Source organism: Lissotriton helveticus, chromosome 1_2 (assembly GCF_964261635.1).
Source record: "Lissotriton helveticus chromosome 1_2, aLisHel1.1, whole genome shotgun sequence".
NCBI lineage: Eukaryota > Metazoa > Chordata > Amphibia > Caudata > Salamandridae > Lissotriton > Lissotriton helveticus.
In genome coordinates this window covers 302,635,757-302,654,947 of record NC_136058.1, presented here as the reverse complement: position 1 = coordinate 302,654,947, position 19,191 = coordinate 302,635,757, and the positions used below count along the sequence as shown (strand labels likewise).

Genomic DNA, 19,191 nt, shown 5'->3' with positions numbered 1-19,191 from the left:
ATTATTAAAGGTAGAGCCATTGGCATTGTTCATTACATTTAAAAAAAAAAACATAAATAAATGGTATTGTCATTTACAATGGCAATAGGTGAGCATTAGAGAGTAGTAGAGAGTATTCGCGGACACAGAGATGCGCACACACACACAGACAGAGCCGCGCACATGCATACAGACAGAGCCACGCACACACACACACAGACAGAGCCACGCACACACACACAGAGCCACGCACACACACACACAGACAGCGTCACGTGCACACACACATAGACAGAGCCACGCACACACACAGACACAGACAGAGCCACGCACACACACACAGACAGAGCCGTCTGTCTGTGTGTGTGTGCGTGGCTCTGTCTGTGTGTGTATGTGCGTGGCTCTGTGTCCGGGAATACTCTCTACTACTGTCTAATTCTCACCTATTGCCATTGTAAATGACAATACCATTTATTTATGTTTTAAAGGAAAATGAAAAAAAATGTCATGAGCAATGCCAATAGCTCTACCTTTAATAATGCCGAGACCATTGCATTGTAAATGCTTGTTTCCCATTGAGTTGGAGCGGTTCAGATTTCTTGGTGTGACATTTCCTCTACAGACTCATCTCTACAGTGGTGTAACATTAGCACCCGCAGGCCCTGTGGTGCACGTGGATACTGAGCTCCACGGGACCCCCTCAGCACAGCCGGCACTGTGCTTGGGCGTCCGGCCCCTGGCCTGAGAGCTCCTGACTGGGTGGGCGGTCCTCTATGCACTTTGCTGGGGGCGACCCCCTGACGTTTCGTTACATCCCTAAGGAACTTATTTACAATCCCCTTACCCCACAGGTACGTCACTCCCTCCCATAATGAAAGTGACACACCAGCAGCGCAAGGGGCTTATAAATAAACCCCTATGGGCCTATTTACAATATTTTGATGGGTGATGGACGTTTACAGTGAATCTTTTACACCGCATGGAATCACAACGCGGTCGTTATAACGACCGCGTTGTGATTCCGTGTTGTGATTCCGCATACCTTTACTCCGCAAGTCGGAACAACGACTTGCGGAGGGTGGGGGAGGTGTTGGATTTAAAATCCAACACCTTCTCTAGTGTCCGCACTGACTGAAGTTGGAATAGTAAATTATACTATTCCAACTTCCAGCACCCCCCCTCCACAAGTTGTTGTTCCGACTTGCGGAGTAAAGGTATGCGGAATCACAAAGCGGTCATTATAACGACCGCATTGTGATTCCATGCAGTGTAAAAGAATGCGGGATATTGAGGTATATTCATTTTGATGCACTGCAGTGCAGCAAGCCTTCCTGATGCCGTTTGTCAGAAGAAAAGGGCAAGAATGTGCCGTATCGATAAGATACGGTGCATTCCTGTCCTTTTCTCCTGAACCAGTGCACAATGGGCTGCCATGCCGCCACACAGGCACCCTTACGCTATGATGCACAGATGACTGTGTTGGAGGGGTGATTTTTTTGTGCGGGATTGCACAAAAACAATTATGAGAGGTGTTTTTCTCTTTCTATGCGTGTTGCAGAATGCAGCACACATAGAAAGAGGAAAACATGAGGAGAAATAAAGGTATTTCTCCCTGTTGCGCCTCCTTTATGCCACCCCTGGGAAGGCAAACGTATCTGAAACATTCCCAGGTGTACAATACCTTGTAAATATGGGAATGTGTCAGGTTCCATGGATGTTGCATGGGAAAACCCACAGCAACACCCTTGGAATGCCCCTTTCACAGAGTAATGCGTGAAAGGGGCCATATTTACAAGACCATGAAAGGCCAAGCAGGGTGGCTTTGTGTGGCCTTGCAAATATGGGCAGGCACAATAAGCCACCGGTGTGTCAAAAAAGTGCCGCATCAGCTGTGCAATGGGATTGTAAATAAGCCCCTAATTATTTACTGTGTCATCTGGAGCAAACAGCTGCCTCCATGATGCTCAAACAATGGCTTCATGTTAGAGCAGTTGTAAGGAAACAGGCTGTGTGCAAAACATTTTCAAGGAGTGAGAAAAGTTTTAGAAAATTGTGGGCAAGTTCTTGAAAAGTTTGAAAAAAGTTCCTCAGGAAGGAAACATGGAGCTTGACACGCCCAATTTGTCCACCCTCAATGGGAAGGATCTGATAGAGTTGTGTAAGGACAGAAGGATCACTGTGAGAAAAGGCAAATAAAAAGGATCTGGTGAAGGCCCTCAAGACATGCGATGAAGCCCACAGAGCCCCACCAACACTGAAGAAGTAGATTCCCAAAGGTAGTGGGGAAGAAGACAGAGAGGAGGAGGAGGTTGCCCCCACCCCAACACCAGGACAGGAATGCACTCTACAGCAGCAGTGTAAGGAGCTCACACAGCAGCAGGAGATACATTCAAGAGGAAGTGGTAGAAATGTAGCTGGAGGAGAAAGCCCTGGTTTGGAAGAAAGGAATCTAGCCCTTGGGGAAAGAAGTGCTAAGTTGAGCATGAGGCCCAACGAGAATGGTGGCAGCAACAGAGACATTGAAGTAACTGACAGGGGTGCCCAAGTCGGTTGTATGATGCAACCCTGCATGTATTTACCATGCATGCCTCTACACTGCAGTCAGTTCCCTGACTGCAACATTGCCACGTTTTCCTTCACTACTCAAGTCATTACAACGACCTGCCTTAGGGGGATGCTGGACTTAGGCATAGTATAAATTACTATTACAACTCCAGTCAGTGTATCAGTAAGTAAGGTGTTGGACCTAAAATCCAATACCAGTCCAACAACGCGTCCCCTAAAGGAAGTTGCTGTAACGACTTGCATTGTAAAGGAGCATGTGGTAACGTCACACTCGGGGTACTGACTGTGGTGTAAAGGCAGATTGTGGTATTGACTGCAGAGTTAAGGATGTTTCCTGCCTAAGTCAGATTGCCTAAAGGGATTGTCCCATGCTATATACCAGGGGATAACATTGACAAGTGGCTAGCCTCATATGAGGGAGGTCTCAAAATGAGGAACATGGGTACACAACACTGGGTAACACTACTAAGGGATTTAGTAGCAGTAGTTGGTAGGGATGGACTGCTTACACTTGAGGATGAGGTAGCAGAATCCTAACTACACATGAAGGCAGCACTTATTGAGTTGTTTGGTCTCATTCCAGAAGAGTACAGACACACTCTTAGGACAACATACAAGGGGGCGACAAAGGCATGGGTGGACTTTGGAGATGCATCAGTAAAGGCACTGGTTAGTTGGGTCACAGGTAACCAGGTAAGTATCTATGAAGTGCTCAATTTGTTGATCAAGGAGCACATCCTTAAAAATCGCCCATCAGAAACTTTATAGCGACATCTAGTAGACTGAAAGCTAACTAACCCAAGAGTGTCGGGCAAGACAGCAGATGAGTGAGTTAGGACAAGAGCATCCAAGAAGACCCAGGGAGGTGTTCCCAAGAAGGACGGGGTAAGCCCACAAAAGGATAAGAAGCGGAGTAGCAAACTTAACAATGAGGTCCCCTCAAAACTCCAGAACTCTAAGAATGGGGTTAAGACCCGGCCCACCTCTAGCAAGCAGTAGTGGGGACACAGGGCTACAGAATCTCTTAAAAAGGAGGTTGTCTTTTGAATGCAAAGACACCACCTAGGGGATGCAGCGTGAGCCCAAGAAGAAGATTAGCTATAGGGTGACTAGTGTAGCCTTTGAGGAGGACACCTCAGATGAGCAGCTCCTAGTAGCCTACAACTGGGAAAAGGGTCCAGATTTAAGCTTGTGATCCCGGAAGGTGGGAGGGGACACTTCCACCACCTCAAAGTGAATGGGAACCCAACTACTGCCCTGAGAGATACAGGTGCCAGTCACACCATAGAGGTGAACATGATAGTGTCCCCAGACCATCATTTGCCAGGAGAGGTAAAAAGAGTTAGGGTAACCCCAGGGGAGGTCACAGACCACCCTCTGGCTTTAGTGTCCAGAGAGGTAGTGGGTCCCCCTTGCTAACATAGGGTGGTAGTCAGTGATGGCCTCCCCCAGATTGTCTCCCAGGCAATGACCTCGCAGAAGTTGGTCTGAGCCCAGAAAGGTCAGCAGTCCAGGGTGCTGCCAGTCCCAAGGATCCTGGTGGTTCTGTCCCCTAAAGTTGGAAGACTGGAAGACTCCGTTCGTGTGGCGGTCGTTGCTTCTGACCCCTTCCCTACATATAGAGGCACTAGAAATGAAATGAAATGAAAATTGTTTTTATTAAGTGCGTGACTACCAGGAGGCCTCTCAGCGCTATGGCAGTGACCAGAGAGGGAGCCAGCCTCTACGGGAAAAGTCAGGTTTTTAGAGGTTTTCGGAACGTGAGGTGGTTGGGTTCTTTACGGAGAGGCTCAGAGGGAGGGTGTTCCAGAGTTTAGCAGCGTTGAAGGAGAAAAGCCGTCCCCCGCTTCTAGCTTTCTTGATCATTGGTGTCATTGCTAGATGAAGCTCATCTGAGCGAAGTCTTCTGTTGGCTCTGTAGGGGCAGATTACATTTTTAATGATAGGTGGTCCGCTTCCTCTCAGAGACTTATGGGCTACACACAAGGACTTGAAAAGGATCCTTTCCTGTACCGGGAGCCAATGGGGGGTACGCAAGGAAGGTCTTGCCGAGCAGCGATTGGACGTCCCCGTAAGAAGCCTTGTGTCCGAGTTCAGCAGAATCTATAGTTTCATGACTGTAGAACTGGGAGTGCCTAAGTAAAGGGCGTTGCCGTAGTCTATTCGAGATAGTTTTTTGGCTTGACTAGGTAAAAGGGGAAGCACCTTGCGTATCATTTTTAATAGCCCATAGCACGATGTTGCGGTCTTCCTGGCTTGAGTTTTAAATGAAAGTTCTTGGTCTAACCAGACGCCGATACTTTTGATCTCTGTTTTAGGTAGTGGTGCTGGGCCCATACATGATGACCACACGCTGTTGGATTTAAAATTTAAGTGGTTGCCCAGCAGCAGCAGTTCGGTTTTTCCACCGTTGAGCTTTAGATGAGAAGAACTCATCCATTTTGCCACTCCTTCCAGACAGGAGCAGAGATCAGTTGGCGTCTTATCACTCTGGTTGAGTGCGACGACAAGCTGAGTGTCATTGGCGTATGTCACTGTGTGGATCCCAAAGGGGGAAGTGATATCCGCCAGGGTGGACATATAAACGTTAAAAAGAGTAGGGCTCAGAGAGGAGCCCTGCAGGACTCCACACTGGAGGGGGATGGTTATGGACCAGGTATCACCTTCGAAGACCTGGAAATGTCTGTTCTCTAGAAAGGACTGGAGCCAGAGTAGAGCGGCCCGACACACCAATACTCCTGAGACAGTGCATCAGGATTTGATGATTCACCGTGTTGAAGGCTGCGGTGAACGCTGACAGGGGTGAACGCTGGGTCCCCTGTTATTTGCGCTCTCAGTGGAGCTGCTGGCCGCATGGGTGAGGCGTGACCCCCTGGCGCGGGGTTTTGACTGGTCCATTGAGATATCGGATAGCACTATATGCGGACGATGATGTTTTTTCTTACCGACCTGGTCTTTTCTGGCCTGCGGATACTACAGATCATGCGGGTCTCTGGCAAGACCTTGGGGCTTTACATGAATCTGGCAAAGTCAATACTTTTTCAGGTATGTGGTGTCCAGGGCAGAATGGTATGGGCAGCAGACTTGAGGCGTCCAGTTGATGGTTTTCATTACTTGGCGGTCTCTATTTCCCCTGATCCGGCTGTCTCATGGTTTCATAATATTGGCCCTGTGTTGTCCCGGGTTCCCTAGAAAGTGAGGGCATGGGCTCCCTTGCCCCTGTCATTGCTCGGGTGGTCAGCTATCTTTAAGATGGTGTCTCTGCCGCGAATGTTGTATCGGCTTCAAAATTACCCCAACAATATTCCGCAATCGTGGGCCCGACAAATGAATGCAGTCCTTAATCATTTCTTGTGGGGGTGGGAGGCAATCCGTATAGCTCTCCAAGCTTGCGTTCAGTCATCCTTTTGTGGGGGGATCACTTCTGCCAACTTACATTTGTATTATGCTGCCTCTCACCTTCTCAACATTAATGATTGGTGGGATAGATGACCAGGATGATCCAGCTTACGGTGTGGAGAAATGGACAATGGGCGACCGGTCGGTCTTTGACTTCCTACATAGTTATAGAAGGATGGAGCATCTTCCCCCGACAACCTGGGTGGCCATTCGGATATGGCAGCAGACGGTTAGAAGATTGGACTGCTGGGGAAGATTGACCAGGGGGACCCCGCTGTGGCACAGGAATTTCCTACGGCAGGTATCTACGCTGCCGGGGTTCCAGGTCTGGGACCTCATTGGTCTTTCAATGTTGTGAGACGTCATGAGGGGAACGGTTCTGAAATTCTTCCAACAATTGCAAGTTGAATACTAACTCCACTGCAGCCAATTTTACAAATACCTACAGTTCCAACATGTTCTACTTATATTCAGAACCTACAGGAACTGCCAGAGTTTAGCCCACTGGAGGGCAGGTTGTTAATGTGAGATTTTGGTGCCCACAAGTTTAGACAAATGTATCAGACCTTGGTAACAGATAGCCCCAGCAGCTTGACAGCTTTGTGGGAGACTTGGAGGGGAGACATAGAAGACTTGGACGACTATGATTGGACGGAGGCCTTGGCGACCACCAGTGGTGCAGCCATCCGAAATCCTCTTGCCACCGGCTGATCCAATTCAAGTATCTACATAGGACCTATTATACTAGACGCTGCCTATGGTGGATGGGTGTGATAGCCTCCCCCTTGTGTCTCTTATGCGGTGGGGAGATGGGGACCTTCCTCCACACACGCTGGAGTTATGCAACATTGCAGCCCTATTGGGGGGAAGTGGCCTCTTGTCTGGCCCATGTTTTGCCATGGGAGGTTGCTCTTGACCCCAAACTGATTCTCCTTCACAGTACTTTTGTTTTTGGGACTAACTTTAGCCATGCGCGCCACAGCCCAGAATTGGAAGGTGGAGTCACCGCCTTCAGTCGGAGAGTGGAAGACGGTTTAGGGATGGGGATTGAAGTCTTTCAGGCGAGGGGCTGCCCCCAGAAGCATGGTAGGATCTGGCAGCAATGGCCGAATTATCAAGGTATCTGTACGGCCAGCTGAAGCCCTCATAGAGATTGAGGTACAATCATAGAGGTCCCTACTCTCTGTACAATACATGTCTCTATGGGCGTTACTGATATACAGGGTTCTGGGGGAGTGTCATGTCTGTGCTTGTATTGTCTGATTTTGTAATACTAGTATCATCGAGACTTGTTGCATTAATGTATATGCATTCATGCGAGGGCCGATGATGCCTTGATAAAATCTGATATAAAAAAAAACGTTAGGTGACGTAGGCCCCTGAAAAGAGGAACAGGTGGGAAAGGAAGACACTTTTAGGGACATATTTGCAACTTATGCGGCGGAGTGCAGGGTTAAGCCAAGTAGTCTATAGCCGTGCTCCGTCACTTTAGAAACACAGGGCTTTGCTATATTTACAACAATACGGGCCAGTCCTGCGTTGCTCCCTGTGCTGGCGCTAAATTTAGCTGCCTAGTGCCAATGCACGCACCCTTGCACCATAGTGCAAGAGTGTCTACGCTGTGGGAAATGATTGTAAATGGCAATTTGTAACTTCTATTTGTGCTGCTTGTGCAGCACACATAGAAGATACAAATCGTCATTTTTAAAATGATTGTTTATGTGCAGGAAGGGACACCTTTCTGCACATAAACAATCATACATGCCGTTTTGCTGTTTCTATGTGTGCTGCACAATGCAGCTTACATAGAAAGAGCAAATATTAGAAGAAAAAATCATTTTTCCTTGTTTCGCCTGTTTAAGACTAGGGGGCATATTACCAACGAGTAGCGATATTTATCGCTAACTAGGCTTAGCAACGATTTTTTTTATTGCTAAGCATCGCCGGAAATTATCGCTGAGATAACGTGCTATTAGCAACGTTTATCTCCAACGCGATAAATTTTCCGGCGATAGCGTGAATATCGCTTAGAATACAGCGATATTCACGCATTAGCGACGAAATGCTCTTAACCATGTTATCCACCTCCCATTGGATAACATGGCTAAGAACTGGTCTGGGCAGGCGTTAGTTTATGGAGATATATATTCCCATCGCTACGCCTGCCTTGCTAATAGGCGATAGCGAGGTTAGTGACTGCTTTCAGTAGCTAACAGGTTGGGAACGCCCACTTTGCATGTCATTAGCGATAAATATCGCTGACATGCAAAGCGGGCCCCAAACCGCTCTCTATCACCAAAAAGCTGTCGCTAACTGCTGTTAGAGACAGCTTGCTAATAGAGCGATAGAATTATCGCCGCTTAGCGGCCGAAAACGGCCGCTAGAGCGGCGATAATTGCCTATCGCCACCCTTGGTAATATGCCCTTAGGTTTTCCCTGGTCTTAATTTCAGCGTTGACCCATATTTACATCACCCTTGTAAATATGGAGCAACATCAAAATCAATGGGTGTTGAGGCGGAAGCCCCTATCGACTCAGGAATGATGATAAAAGTGACGTTCCTGTGACGATAGGAGTTTGTAAATATGCCCCTTAGTTAGAAACCCAGGGAACCAGGGGCAACGTACCCAAGCAGGGGAGGACACCAAGACTGGCACTGGTGAGGCCTCTTCTGAACACAAGGAAGTCCTGGAGAGTCAGGCAACTGCTTTGTTATTAGGGAGCCCCCCGCCCCCCCCGAAATGACAGAAGTAAAGGTGGAAGGAGGGTGTCTGCCACAGTAGCCCCTAGGACATCCAATCCACCTGTCAGTGGAGAGCTCAAGGTGTGGTTCTGGGCACCAACGACTGTCAGCAGCCTTTGTTGGGTGCTGGTCTTTGTGGCAGCACTTTCGTTGTCATGGGTGAAAGACGCCATGATAGGGAGCAAGGTCAGCCCCCTGACCCTGAGGTCATGGTGGGATTACTGAAGTGTTGGGTGACCTCTTTGGGCCATCTAGGTGTTGTCCTAGCAAAGGTAGGACTAAGTATGTTAGGGACCTCACATCCCCAAGTAGTGGGTGGAGAGAAGGTTGGCAGAGACACACGGTCCTAGCCAAGGCCCAGTTTCGTTTGGGGCTTGTTGTAGTTGAGGTAGGTCAGCTCCCCAGTGAGAATGACCCTGGTAGATGGATGTAAAGTGGAGTAAGCCCTGGAATGATCAGCGAGTTTCCCTACATCCTTCCTCGCTGAATAGTCAAGGAGACTTACCAAAAGTCTTTTTGCATTTTCATGGTGTATAAACTAGGAAGTTGTGTAAGGAAACAGGCTGGCTGCATTTTTGCCCCCATTGTAGCTTTAGGTACTGGTGTAATGGCTCTAAAATGCTCTAAGCCCTGCTAAACAGGACTCTGTGCATGTGCACAGAACCATAACTGGTGCTAGTTTAATTGACTTGTCCCTAGTTAGCATACCTAACTTATTTTAAGTTCAGAGTATATGGCACCAGGGGTGCCCAAGGCCTCTAAGTGAGAGTGTCCCCTAGTGACTGCAGCACTTGTTGTGCCACCCTGAGTGGGACAAGGTAAAACATGGTTCTAAGTCTGCCTCTGCAGACTGGAACAGCAGTTTTAAACTGCTAACTCGACTTTGTCATTTAAGATAACAAAGCCCAAACCTTCTTTTTTAATATATGTAAGTCACTCCTAAGATAGGCCTAATGAGTCCTTAGGAAGGGTGCGGTATGTTAAAAAGTGGAACATTTACTCTTACATATTGCAGCAGTAAAATCCCTAAATTGTTGCTTTTACTATGCAAAGGCTAGCAGCCCCATTCGCAAAAAAGTTACAGGCTCACACCTCAGTCCTGCTAATATCTGAATAGAACTACTAAAATTAGTACTGTAAGATATCAAAATAATCAGTGCATTAAAATCCAACTTAATAGTTAAACCAAATGTAATGTTTTTGGTGGGAAAAATGCAACTTCAGAAGTTACCCAAGGTTTCCAGTCCCGTTTACGGATGTACTTGGGACAGAGAACTTTCTGCCAACCTTAGGAGACGTGGCAACAACTTCCAGGAAAGACAACAATAGAGACCTGCCACTGAAGGAGAATTTACCTCCCTGTGATAGGAAGTCACAGAGGAGCAAAAAGCAAGCTTCAAAGTCAAGCCCCCCTTTCAAGGGTAAATGGGGAACCCTTGGAAGATGGGCTGATCTTTTGTTTGAATAGACAGGCTGAAACTAGGGACAGGGAAGCAGAAAACAGTTGTCAAACTGGTTTTCCAGGGGCATGTAACCCCCTTAGTAACCACACTTCTGGTTTGGGCTAGGGATCTTTGGATGCGGAGAGAGGGGTCTGCCATATTGGGTGTAGGTAGAATGGTGCGTCTTGGGATAGCCAGATGCCTCACTCCCTAGAAAGTGGCCACCAGGAGGGAGAAAGAACATGGTGGCCCATTGGCTACCAACCACATCCCACCCTGACGGTATTTTCAGTGGATAAATAGGGCACTTCTGGCACCCAGAAGTCAAATTTCAGATGTACTGGAAGAAAAACCAAGGAAGGACTGCCCTACTGCCCAGAGGGACCAGCAAAGAGAGATTGCACTGCCGTGGACTACACCTGCTGCACCTGGTGGCTAGCAGAGGAGAAGCACTTCGGGGCATATTATGAACAACTAGCGATATTTATCTCTAAATGAGCTTAGCGATATGTTTTTTATCGCCGCGCATTGCCGGATTTTATCGCAGAGATAACGTGCTATTAGCAACGGTTATCTCTAAAGCGATAAAATATACGGCGATAGCAGCGAAATGCGTGAATATCGCTGGGAATCCAGCGATATTCAGGCATTACCGACAACAGGGTCTTAACCTGAATATCCAACTCCCATTGGATATACAGGTTAAGAAGTGTGTCAGAGCAGGCGTTAGGTTTTGGCGATATTCGCGCTTAGCGCAATTTTTTTTAGCGCTTTCGTCTGCGTTGATAATAGGTGATAGCGATGTTAGCGACTGCTTTCAGTCGCTAACAGGTTGGGAATGCCCACTTTGCATGTCATTAGCGATAAATTTCGCTTACATGCAAAGCGAGCCCCCAACCAGTCGCTATCGCCAACAAGCTGCCGCTAACTGCTGTTAGCGACAGCTTGCTAGTAGGGCTATAAAATTATCGCCGCTTTTTGTCCGAAACCGGCTGCAAAAGCGGCGATAATCTCATATCGCCCACCTTGCTAATATGCCCCTATGTCTCCTTAAAGAGAAGTCAACACCAGAGCCCAGCTAAATAAAGCCAAGAATCTCCAAGTGCCAACTTACTGGCCTCCTGTTCGCGGCACAGGGACACAACAGCTGATCAAGCCTGCTGGGGTATTTTGGTAGCCTAAGGTCTTCTACCCACCGCCGGGCAGCACCAGGGACCAGGACCTGATGCACAAAGTTGCACTCAAATTCGCTGATCCCAGGAGTGTCCTCGATGTGCAGCTGGGACCTACAGAGGATGAGTTATTGACCCAGGAATTGGCCTGTGACCGCGATAATGAGTGACCTGCAGTCTAGACTAGACTTGTGCCAGCTCTGATAGGACTTCAGGGGACGTTCACCCTGTGACCAGGATCACCTAACCCTTTCGTGGACAAAAGACTAGTCGCAGTAAGACCCCCATTGACTGCATTGCATCCATAGTATTCTTTGAGCATCTTAAGCATCCTTTATCCCTTGCATCAGGACCATTTCTATAGGAAAGGCCTGCAAAGGATAAAGGTGCCTGGAACACACTGAAGACTGCTTCAAGTAACTGTTTCTGAGGACCTTGCTGGTTTCCCTGACTGGCTCCTTGCTGGAGCTGGTCACCTAAATTAGTCACCTAAAGTGACTCCATAGTGACAGCATTACAACTGGCCTAAAAGTTGCCAATGCTGTTGTTGAATTTGCCAATGCTTGTTCTTAGTTGAGTGAAATGCTTCGAGTTTTTATATTTGTATATTCTACAACTCCAGAACCCTCTGGTGGATCTTTTGTGTTGTGGTGTCTACAAATACATAAAATACAGACTATTTTTCTAAATTGGTGTCAGATTTCTTTGGCGTCTTGTCAATTTCTTCTTCAATTATTTTAGTGCTGTTCAAATTCTTTACATGTTCTCCTTTGGGAAAGCCTTGCTGTTCATAGCCACAGTAGCCCAGGGTTAGGCTGAAGGTTTAACAAACAAATCCTAAGGATCCTGAATGGGTTGGTAAGTGTATTACATGGTGAGGTCGCACAACTACACTATATAATGCACCCCATTTCCTCACAGCATTCTTCCAAAATATTTCTGGAACTTGATGACTTCCTGGTGTCCAACTAACTCCCTGATTAACCCTTGTACTAATTTATCAACATTCTACAGATCTCTAAACCTGATGCTAATCTGATCAGCTGACAGAACTAACCCCACTTCCGAAGATGTGGTGAGTGTCCCACTAGGATCTACCGGAGACCAGGCCTTTGTTCACCTATTATGATTACCTGCACCCTTTTAACATCCAGAAAAACTCCTCAGCATTTCCCACGGGTGCCAATATCTCGTCCTCAAAAAAGTCTGCCAATCTATCTATTGCAGCAAAATATTGTAAAATGTAATGAAGTCACCAACATTGATAAAATGATCTTTTCTAGAAAAATTTGCAGAGGAATGCCCGAGAGACCAATTTCAATGTGTATCTTACGCTATCAAGACAATAGCCTCAGATGATTTGCCCTTGGGGTTCAACAAGTACTCCTCTGCCATCTCCACAGAATGTAATGTGTTCCAATATCTCTCATGCACACCCTTTGCATGACAATGGTGTCTGTGCACTAATTTTATGAGATCTTTCAAATATATCTGTCAGTAGTAGATCATTCAATTCTTTTACAACATGAACAGGAGGCCAACTTAAAAATGGATAACATGCTTTCTGTCTGGCTGCCCTCAAGCTATCTCACTTCCTGTTTTTCAATCTCTGCTCTGCCTGCTTCCATTTGTAGTTCAACAAGGTTCCTCTATCTGATAGATACTCCCCTGGAATACTCTTGTGCGGATTATTCTATAGAGATCGAGGTGTCCTTTGACATCAGCACTCAGACAGAGCACATTACCCTGAATCCTTTCTTTGTCCAGGAAGTTCATTATTTAGAGCACCATTGATCTGGGGCATTTTCAAATGATAGGTTTGTGTTCTTCTTCACAGTGTCCAGCGAGCCATCTTTCTACGGAGTCCAATCCCCATCCACCATGTGTCTATTCATGTGATTATTACATGTGATGGTCATTTAGCTCACATGAAGCTCCTAAAGGTGACCATTTGGCTGCCAACTAGATGCACAGCATCATTCTCACCTCCAAAGTGGTGTTGTGTTCATAAAAAGTACAGTTCCCGCAGTGGTCCTTCAGGTAAGTAGACCGGATAGCAGCCTCCACATAAGGAAAGTGGAGATAGCTGTATGGCAATCTGATATGGAAGGTTAACCGGCCACACCTGGAAAACAAAAGCAACACTGATCAACAGCAGCCAAGAAAAACAACACAAACGTTTCATATTCAAGTAGGAAACCTTTATTGCAAGAGCAGAAGGGACACTCCCTGTAGGTTTCATGAACTTATTGCGGTTTCGCAATTCAAGAGAATAACCTACCCTTTTGAGTCAAGTCGAAATATTCCAAATTTTTGCAAGTTAGAAAGCTTTTTCAGTTTTGGCAGTACCAGAGTTTATGTTTAGGCAACTTGTATAGCGCGCAAATACCCAGGGGTGTCTCCGCGCTTCAGGAGTAATTCAAAGGGTGAACGAAGAAAGTGGGGACTACTGGCTGAAAAGCCAGGTCTTTAATTGTTTCCTGAATATAGTGAGTATGGGGCTAGTTTTAAAGGGGAGTAGAAGGGTGTTCCAGAGTCTTGCCGTGGCGACAAGGAAACTTCGGTCTCCCCAGGAGGTTTTCTTGGTGCGTGGGACCTGAAGCAGGTGTGCTGTGGACGAGCGTAGTGGTCTGTTGAAAGAGTAAAGGCTTAGTGATTGCTTTAGGAACTGAGGTCCAGTGTTGTTGATTGCCTTGTATGCAATGCACAATGCTTTGGATTTGGTCCGGCTTTTGATGGGCTGGTTGCACATCAAAAGCCGGACCAAATTCAATGAAGTTGGTGGACAATGGGTGAGATGGGTTGGAACCTAGGGTGCCTGCTAGGATTCTAGCTGCTGAATTCTGGACCAACTGCAGTTTATTGAGAACTTTCTGTTGAGCATTGAGAAGAAGTGCGTTGCAGTAGTCTATTTTTGGAAGTATTAGTGTGGACATCAGGGTTTTGCCTGCAGAGAGTGGGAGGAAAGGCAGTATTTTCTTAATTTTTTTTTCGTGTGTAGAAGGAGGAGGAGAAGACGACTGCATTGGCATGATGAATAAACAAGAGTTTATCATCAAACAGGATCCCCAAGTTTCTGACTTTCGTGACTGGTTTTGGTGGGGGACCTAACTCATTAGGCCACCATGTGGGTGACCAGTGTGGGGTGAGGGATCCGAAGGTCATTTCCTCCGTCTTATTGGAGTTTAATTTTAAGCAGTTGCTCATCATCCATGAGCTGATGGCTAGCATTCCCTCCTGGAATCTTGCAGCAACAGCTTCACCATCATTGTGGACTACTAACACCAGTTGGGTGTCGTCAGCATAGGAGGTTAGCCTCATCCCATGCGTTTTGATAATTCTGGCCAAGTCCGACACGTAGATGTTAAATAAGGTCGGACTTAGCGAGGATCCTTGGGCCACGCCACATGGGAGGGTGAACACGGGGGAGTAAAAGTCGCCTATTTTTGTAAGTACGGTCAGCCAGAAATGAAGCTAGAAGGGCCTTTGCAGTGTCCTTGATGCCAAGGGACGAGACCCGGTCGATGAGAGTGGCGTGATCTACTGTGTCAAAGGCGGCGGACAGGTCTCATAGGACTGCTGCTCCGCCTTGATCGAGGATCATCCTGATCTTGTCTGTTGCCTTGATGAGTGCTGTTTCGGTTCCGTGGCCCTTTCTGAACCCAAATTGGGTGTCATCCAGGAGATGATTCCGGTCAATAAACTCAGATAATTGCCTATTCATTAATTTTTCAAAAATTTTTCGATGAAAAAGGAAGGCAGGCAATAGGTCTGTAATTTACCGAAGCTGAGGGGTCGATGGGGGTTTTTTGAGCAGAGGTTTTATGATAGCTTTTTTCTAGACTGAGGGGTAACTGCCTGTGCGTAATATATCGTTACAGATATTAGTGAGAGAGGAGGTTATGGCTTGAGGGATGAGTTTTAGGATGGACGGTGGGCACGGGTCAAGCGGGGATCCTGATTTTATGGAGGAAATTTGTTCTGAGAACTGCTCGTGGGAAGATTGGTTAAAAATAGAGAACGTGGGGAGGTAGTGTTAGTGGAAGGGTGGGTATTAGTGGGTTCGGGGTTGGCCTGAGAGGCGAAGTAGATGGAAGTGACTTTGTCTGAAAAAAAGTTGGCGAGGGAGTTACAGAGGGTTTGAGAGGTGTCTGCATTGGGACACACAGGAGGGTTAGATAGTGAGTTTACTACTTAAACAGCTGTTTGGACGAGTTTTGAGCAGATTCTATCTGGGATAAATAAAAGTTGCTCTTTTCTGTGATGATTTACTGTTTATATTTGACTAGTGCTTCCTTGTATATTATGTTGTCGTGGGTGTAGTAGTTTTTGCGCCAATGTCTTTCTAGATTTCTGCAGTGTTGCCTTTAGAGTCTGAGCACCACTGAAAACCACGGGGCGCAGGGGGGTGAGATCCGATTAGTGAAGATGGTCTTGGGCGGTGCCACCATGGTAAAAGCTCTATGTAGCCACTGTGAGTAGTTATTGGATGCTAGTTCCGGGTCCGTGGTGGGAGTATTTTGAGTGTTGGAGAGGGTAGTAGTGAGGAGGTGGATGTCAATGTTCTTCCATGCTCTAGTGTGTTTGGGGGTACGGGTAGGGGGTGCGGTGGGTTGGATTTTCGGATTTGGACTGTGAAGAGGACTGCTGCGTGGTCTGTCCATGTAAGGGGGATGATTGAGGAGAGGGTGATGTTACTGTTGTTGGTGAACAGGCCGTCGAGGGTGTGTCCTGCCAGGTGGGTAGGTTTGGTCACTAGTTGAAGAAGTCCTGCTGCTTGTAGGTCAGTTATGAGTAGAGAAGTGTCTTTATCGTTGAGGGATTCTAAATTAAAATTGAAATCTCCTAGAATAGTGTAATCGGGGGCTCCTGCTGTAGGCTCTATTAGGCTGTCTAGTGCTGCCAGAAAGTTAGTTCGAGGGCCTGGAGGGCGATAGATAAGGGTGCCTTTAAACGATTGGTTATTAGAAAGGGATAGAAAAGCTAAGCGCTTCACAGACTCGGAAGTCTAGGGTTTCGATTTTGGTTGGATAGAGTTCTCGATGGATAACGGCTAAGCCACCTCCCTTTCTGATCGGTCTGTCTTGTGTGAGTACACAATCGCCCTCTGGCAAAGCTGCACAGAAATCCGGTCCTGAGGAGGCATCACCCCAAGTTATTATATACACACCAACATCAGGGAGTATAGTGAAATATGAAAGTAATTTGAGTGGTGGATAGGTTAGTCAGTTATTTGGATTCGGAAGGATAGTGGAGGGATTGAAGAGGGAAAAAGGTTTGCGTATGGATAGGGCTTGTTACCCCTGATGGGCTGTTGATGTGCTTTTTTGGCTAGTAGCACGCTACTCCAGAACCCATAAAGGATAAGTGGTGAATTAGTATTGTGAAATATGAAAGTAATTTGAGTGGTGGATATTAGTCAGTTATTTGGATTGAGAAGGATAGCGGAGGAATAGAAGAGGTAAAATTGTTTGCATTTATATATAGAGTTTGGGACCCTTGATGGGGTGTTGAAGCGCTTTTTTGGTGAGTAGTACACAATTCCGCAACCCATAATGGATTAGTGTTGAATTAGTATAGTGAAATATGAAAGTAATTTGAGTGGTGGATATGTTATTCAGTTATTTGGATAGAGAAGGGTAGGGGAAGGATAGAAGAGGGAAAAAAGGTTTGCATTTATATTGTGCTTGCTACCCCTGATGAGGTATTGAAGCACTTATTAACCCCTTGGCTGCGGGGGTATTTCCCCCGCTGTGCTGGGGCTGGGGGGCACACACAGCGCCCCGGTACTCGTGACGAGCTCAGCTCATCATGAGCAACGGGGCTCGGGTGTTCATTACGAGCTCAGCTCATCACGGCCACACCCGTTTCCTCAGAACGCACAGCACAGCAGGGGAATTAGCCCTGCGTGTGAGCGTTATGACCGTTATGACAAGCTCAGCTCGTCATGAGCATGGGAGGGGTTAAGGACATCTACAAAAGATATTCATTGGCTATAAACACATCCATCTTGTGGAACTCAAGGCATTCAATGCTTAAGATGATTTTTTCTCAGTTTATGAAAGGAAGTGCTCTGAATGTTTTTATAGGAAACTGATTCACATGAGTATAGGTAAGCGATCAAAGGGCTTGAACTTGAAGGTGAATATACTTGGCAAACGTTTTAACTCACAACTCCCTTTTATTGGTATTTGAGCCATCTTCCACCACAATTTATCCCAGACAAGCTTACAATTAAAACAGAATGATTCCACTTCTAAATTATGAGGCACGTCATCTTGTGAGGGTCATTAAGGAAGGTAATTAAAGCTTGGTGGTCAGTTTTCTTGTATTTTGTTGGTTGTACCTCTCTTTGAGACAGACCCCTCTATCATCGACAAATAGATATTCCTTACTAACCATCACCTCTCCTATTCCACTTACAAATGCATAGAAAAAACAGGATTGTGGCTTAAACATGTGTCAGCCTCCACATTTTCCTCCTTTCAGCCTATAAAAAGAGGTAATTTTACCATCAAACTTGCTCGCTTACCCCAGAACCCTCAAACATCTTCCATACTAAGGGGCTAATTTACAAGCCCCTTGCGCCACCAATGCGTCCCTTTTAATATGGGGAAAAGTTACGTACCAGTGGAGCAAGAGGCTTTTAAATTAAGCCCCAAAGGTTTTTGAAATTGCGCAAAAGCTTCTGTGGGGATCACAATAAAAATCTTAGCAGAATTCTACCCAAATAACACAGGTATTGCTGTGTCCTTGTACATTTCTCTGGTTATCGAGAGATGGGTGGCTTATCCTTGCACACCCATGCTGCTGTGGACACCGCATACCACCCATTTCTTTTATAAGTGATCCTGTTCAATTTCACACGGCAGAGGCAAACGGTTAGGGCTTTCCTACTTTAAACATTAGGAATATACAGGATATATCTGTTTTCAAGCGATGCCTTAGAAAAATTATTTCATCACAGTAATATTGTGCAATAAGGAGCTGTACAACTGGTTTTGTTTCGGAAAACAGTCGTAAAGAATGTGATTTTTAAATCGCAGTGCCTTTACCAAACGTTTATCACCATGCAGGTTTTAAGCACGAATAGGCCATTACCATGCATAAATTTAACATGCATTTAAGATAAGTATAGGGTTTTGGGGGTCTCTTCTCAAAAAGATAAAAATAATTTCCTTAAACCCGTGGTTTCTCTGAAAATATATATATATATGAATCAGAACTATGCATTGTTATTCAAAGTGTGAAAATTCTCATTTATAATTTTCTTGATAACATATGGAGGCTTGACATAATGGAAAGTTTTTACTCATTTTAACAATTATAATTTGAGATTTCTTACTCTCCTTGCTACTCCACAGGTTTTTGCAAAGTATTTTGGCATCAGACATGGTTCCAAAACATTCAATGTGCTACATGTTAAGATGGCCGACACAGTAATCATGTATTGAGACATTCAGTAGCCTTCTTTCATGTTCACTAAGATTTTTAACTTGCACGTGCAATTTATAATGGTGAAACTTTATTAAAGTCATTGACATTGACAAAGCCAGAGCGGCGAAACGCTTCTGTCAAATGCTGGAAGGGGGATTTTCATTTATGGAATAAACACACTGAAAACGGATTTACTGCGTGCTCCTGTTTGTTAGCTGACCTGATTTCAGCGGACTGTGTTTTCAAAGTATACGCGGCACACCACCGCGTTGGGAGGCACCCGAGATGTGTGGAGCGACGGCTAGGTGAAACGGAAAAATGTTGGGATATATATATATATATATATATATATATATATATATATATATATGGGTCAGTTTCTGCTTGAAATGGTTATGACCACAGAAAATCACGGACCACCACGCAGCTCTTCGAGTGTTACAGAGGTAGTTTA

General features: G+C 46.0%; 1 protein-coding gene across 1 annotated transcript in view; it reads right to left on the bottom strand.

Moving 5' to 3' along the window:
* Positions 1 to 19,191, bottom strand: part of LOC144801868 (selenoprotein Pa-like) — a 73,498-nt gene that overhangs the window by 5,619 nt on the left and 48,688 nt on the right. The window contains exon 4 of the mRNA XM_078671774.1: positions 13,287 to 13,425. Coding sequence (XP_078527900.1) covers positions 13,287 to 13,425 — 139 coding nt within the window. The remainder of the gene's footprint in view (positions 1 to 13,286; positions 13,426 to 19,191) is intronic.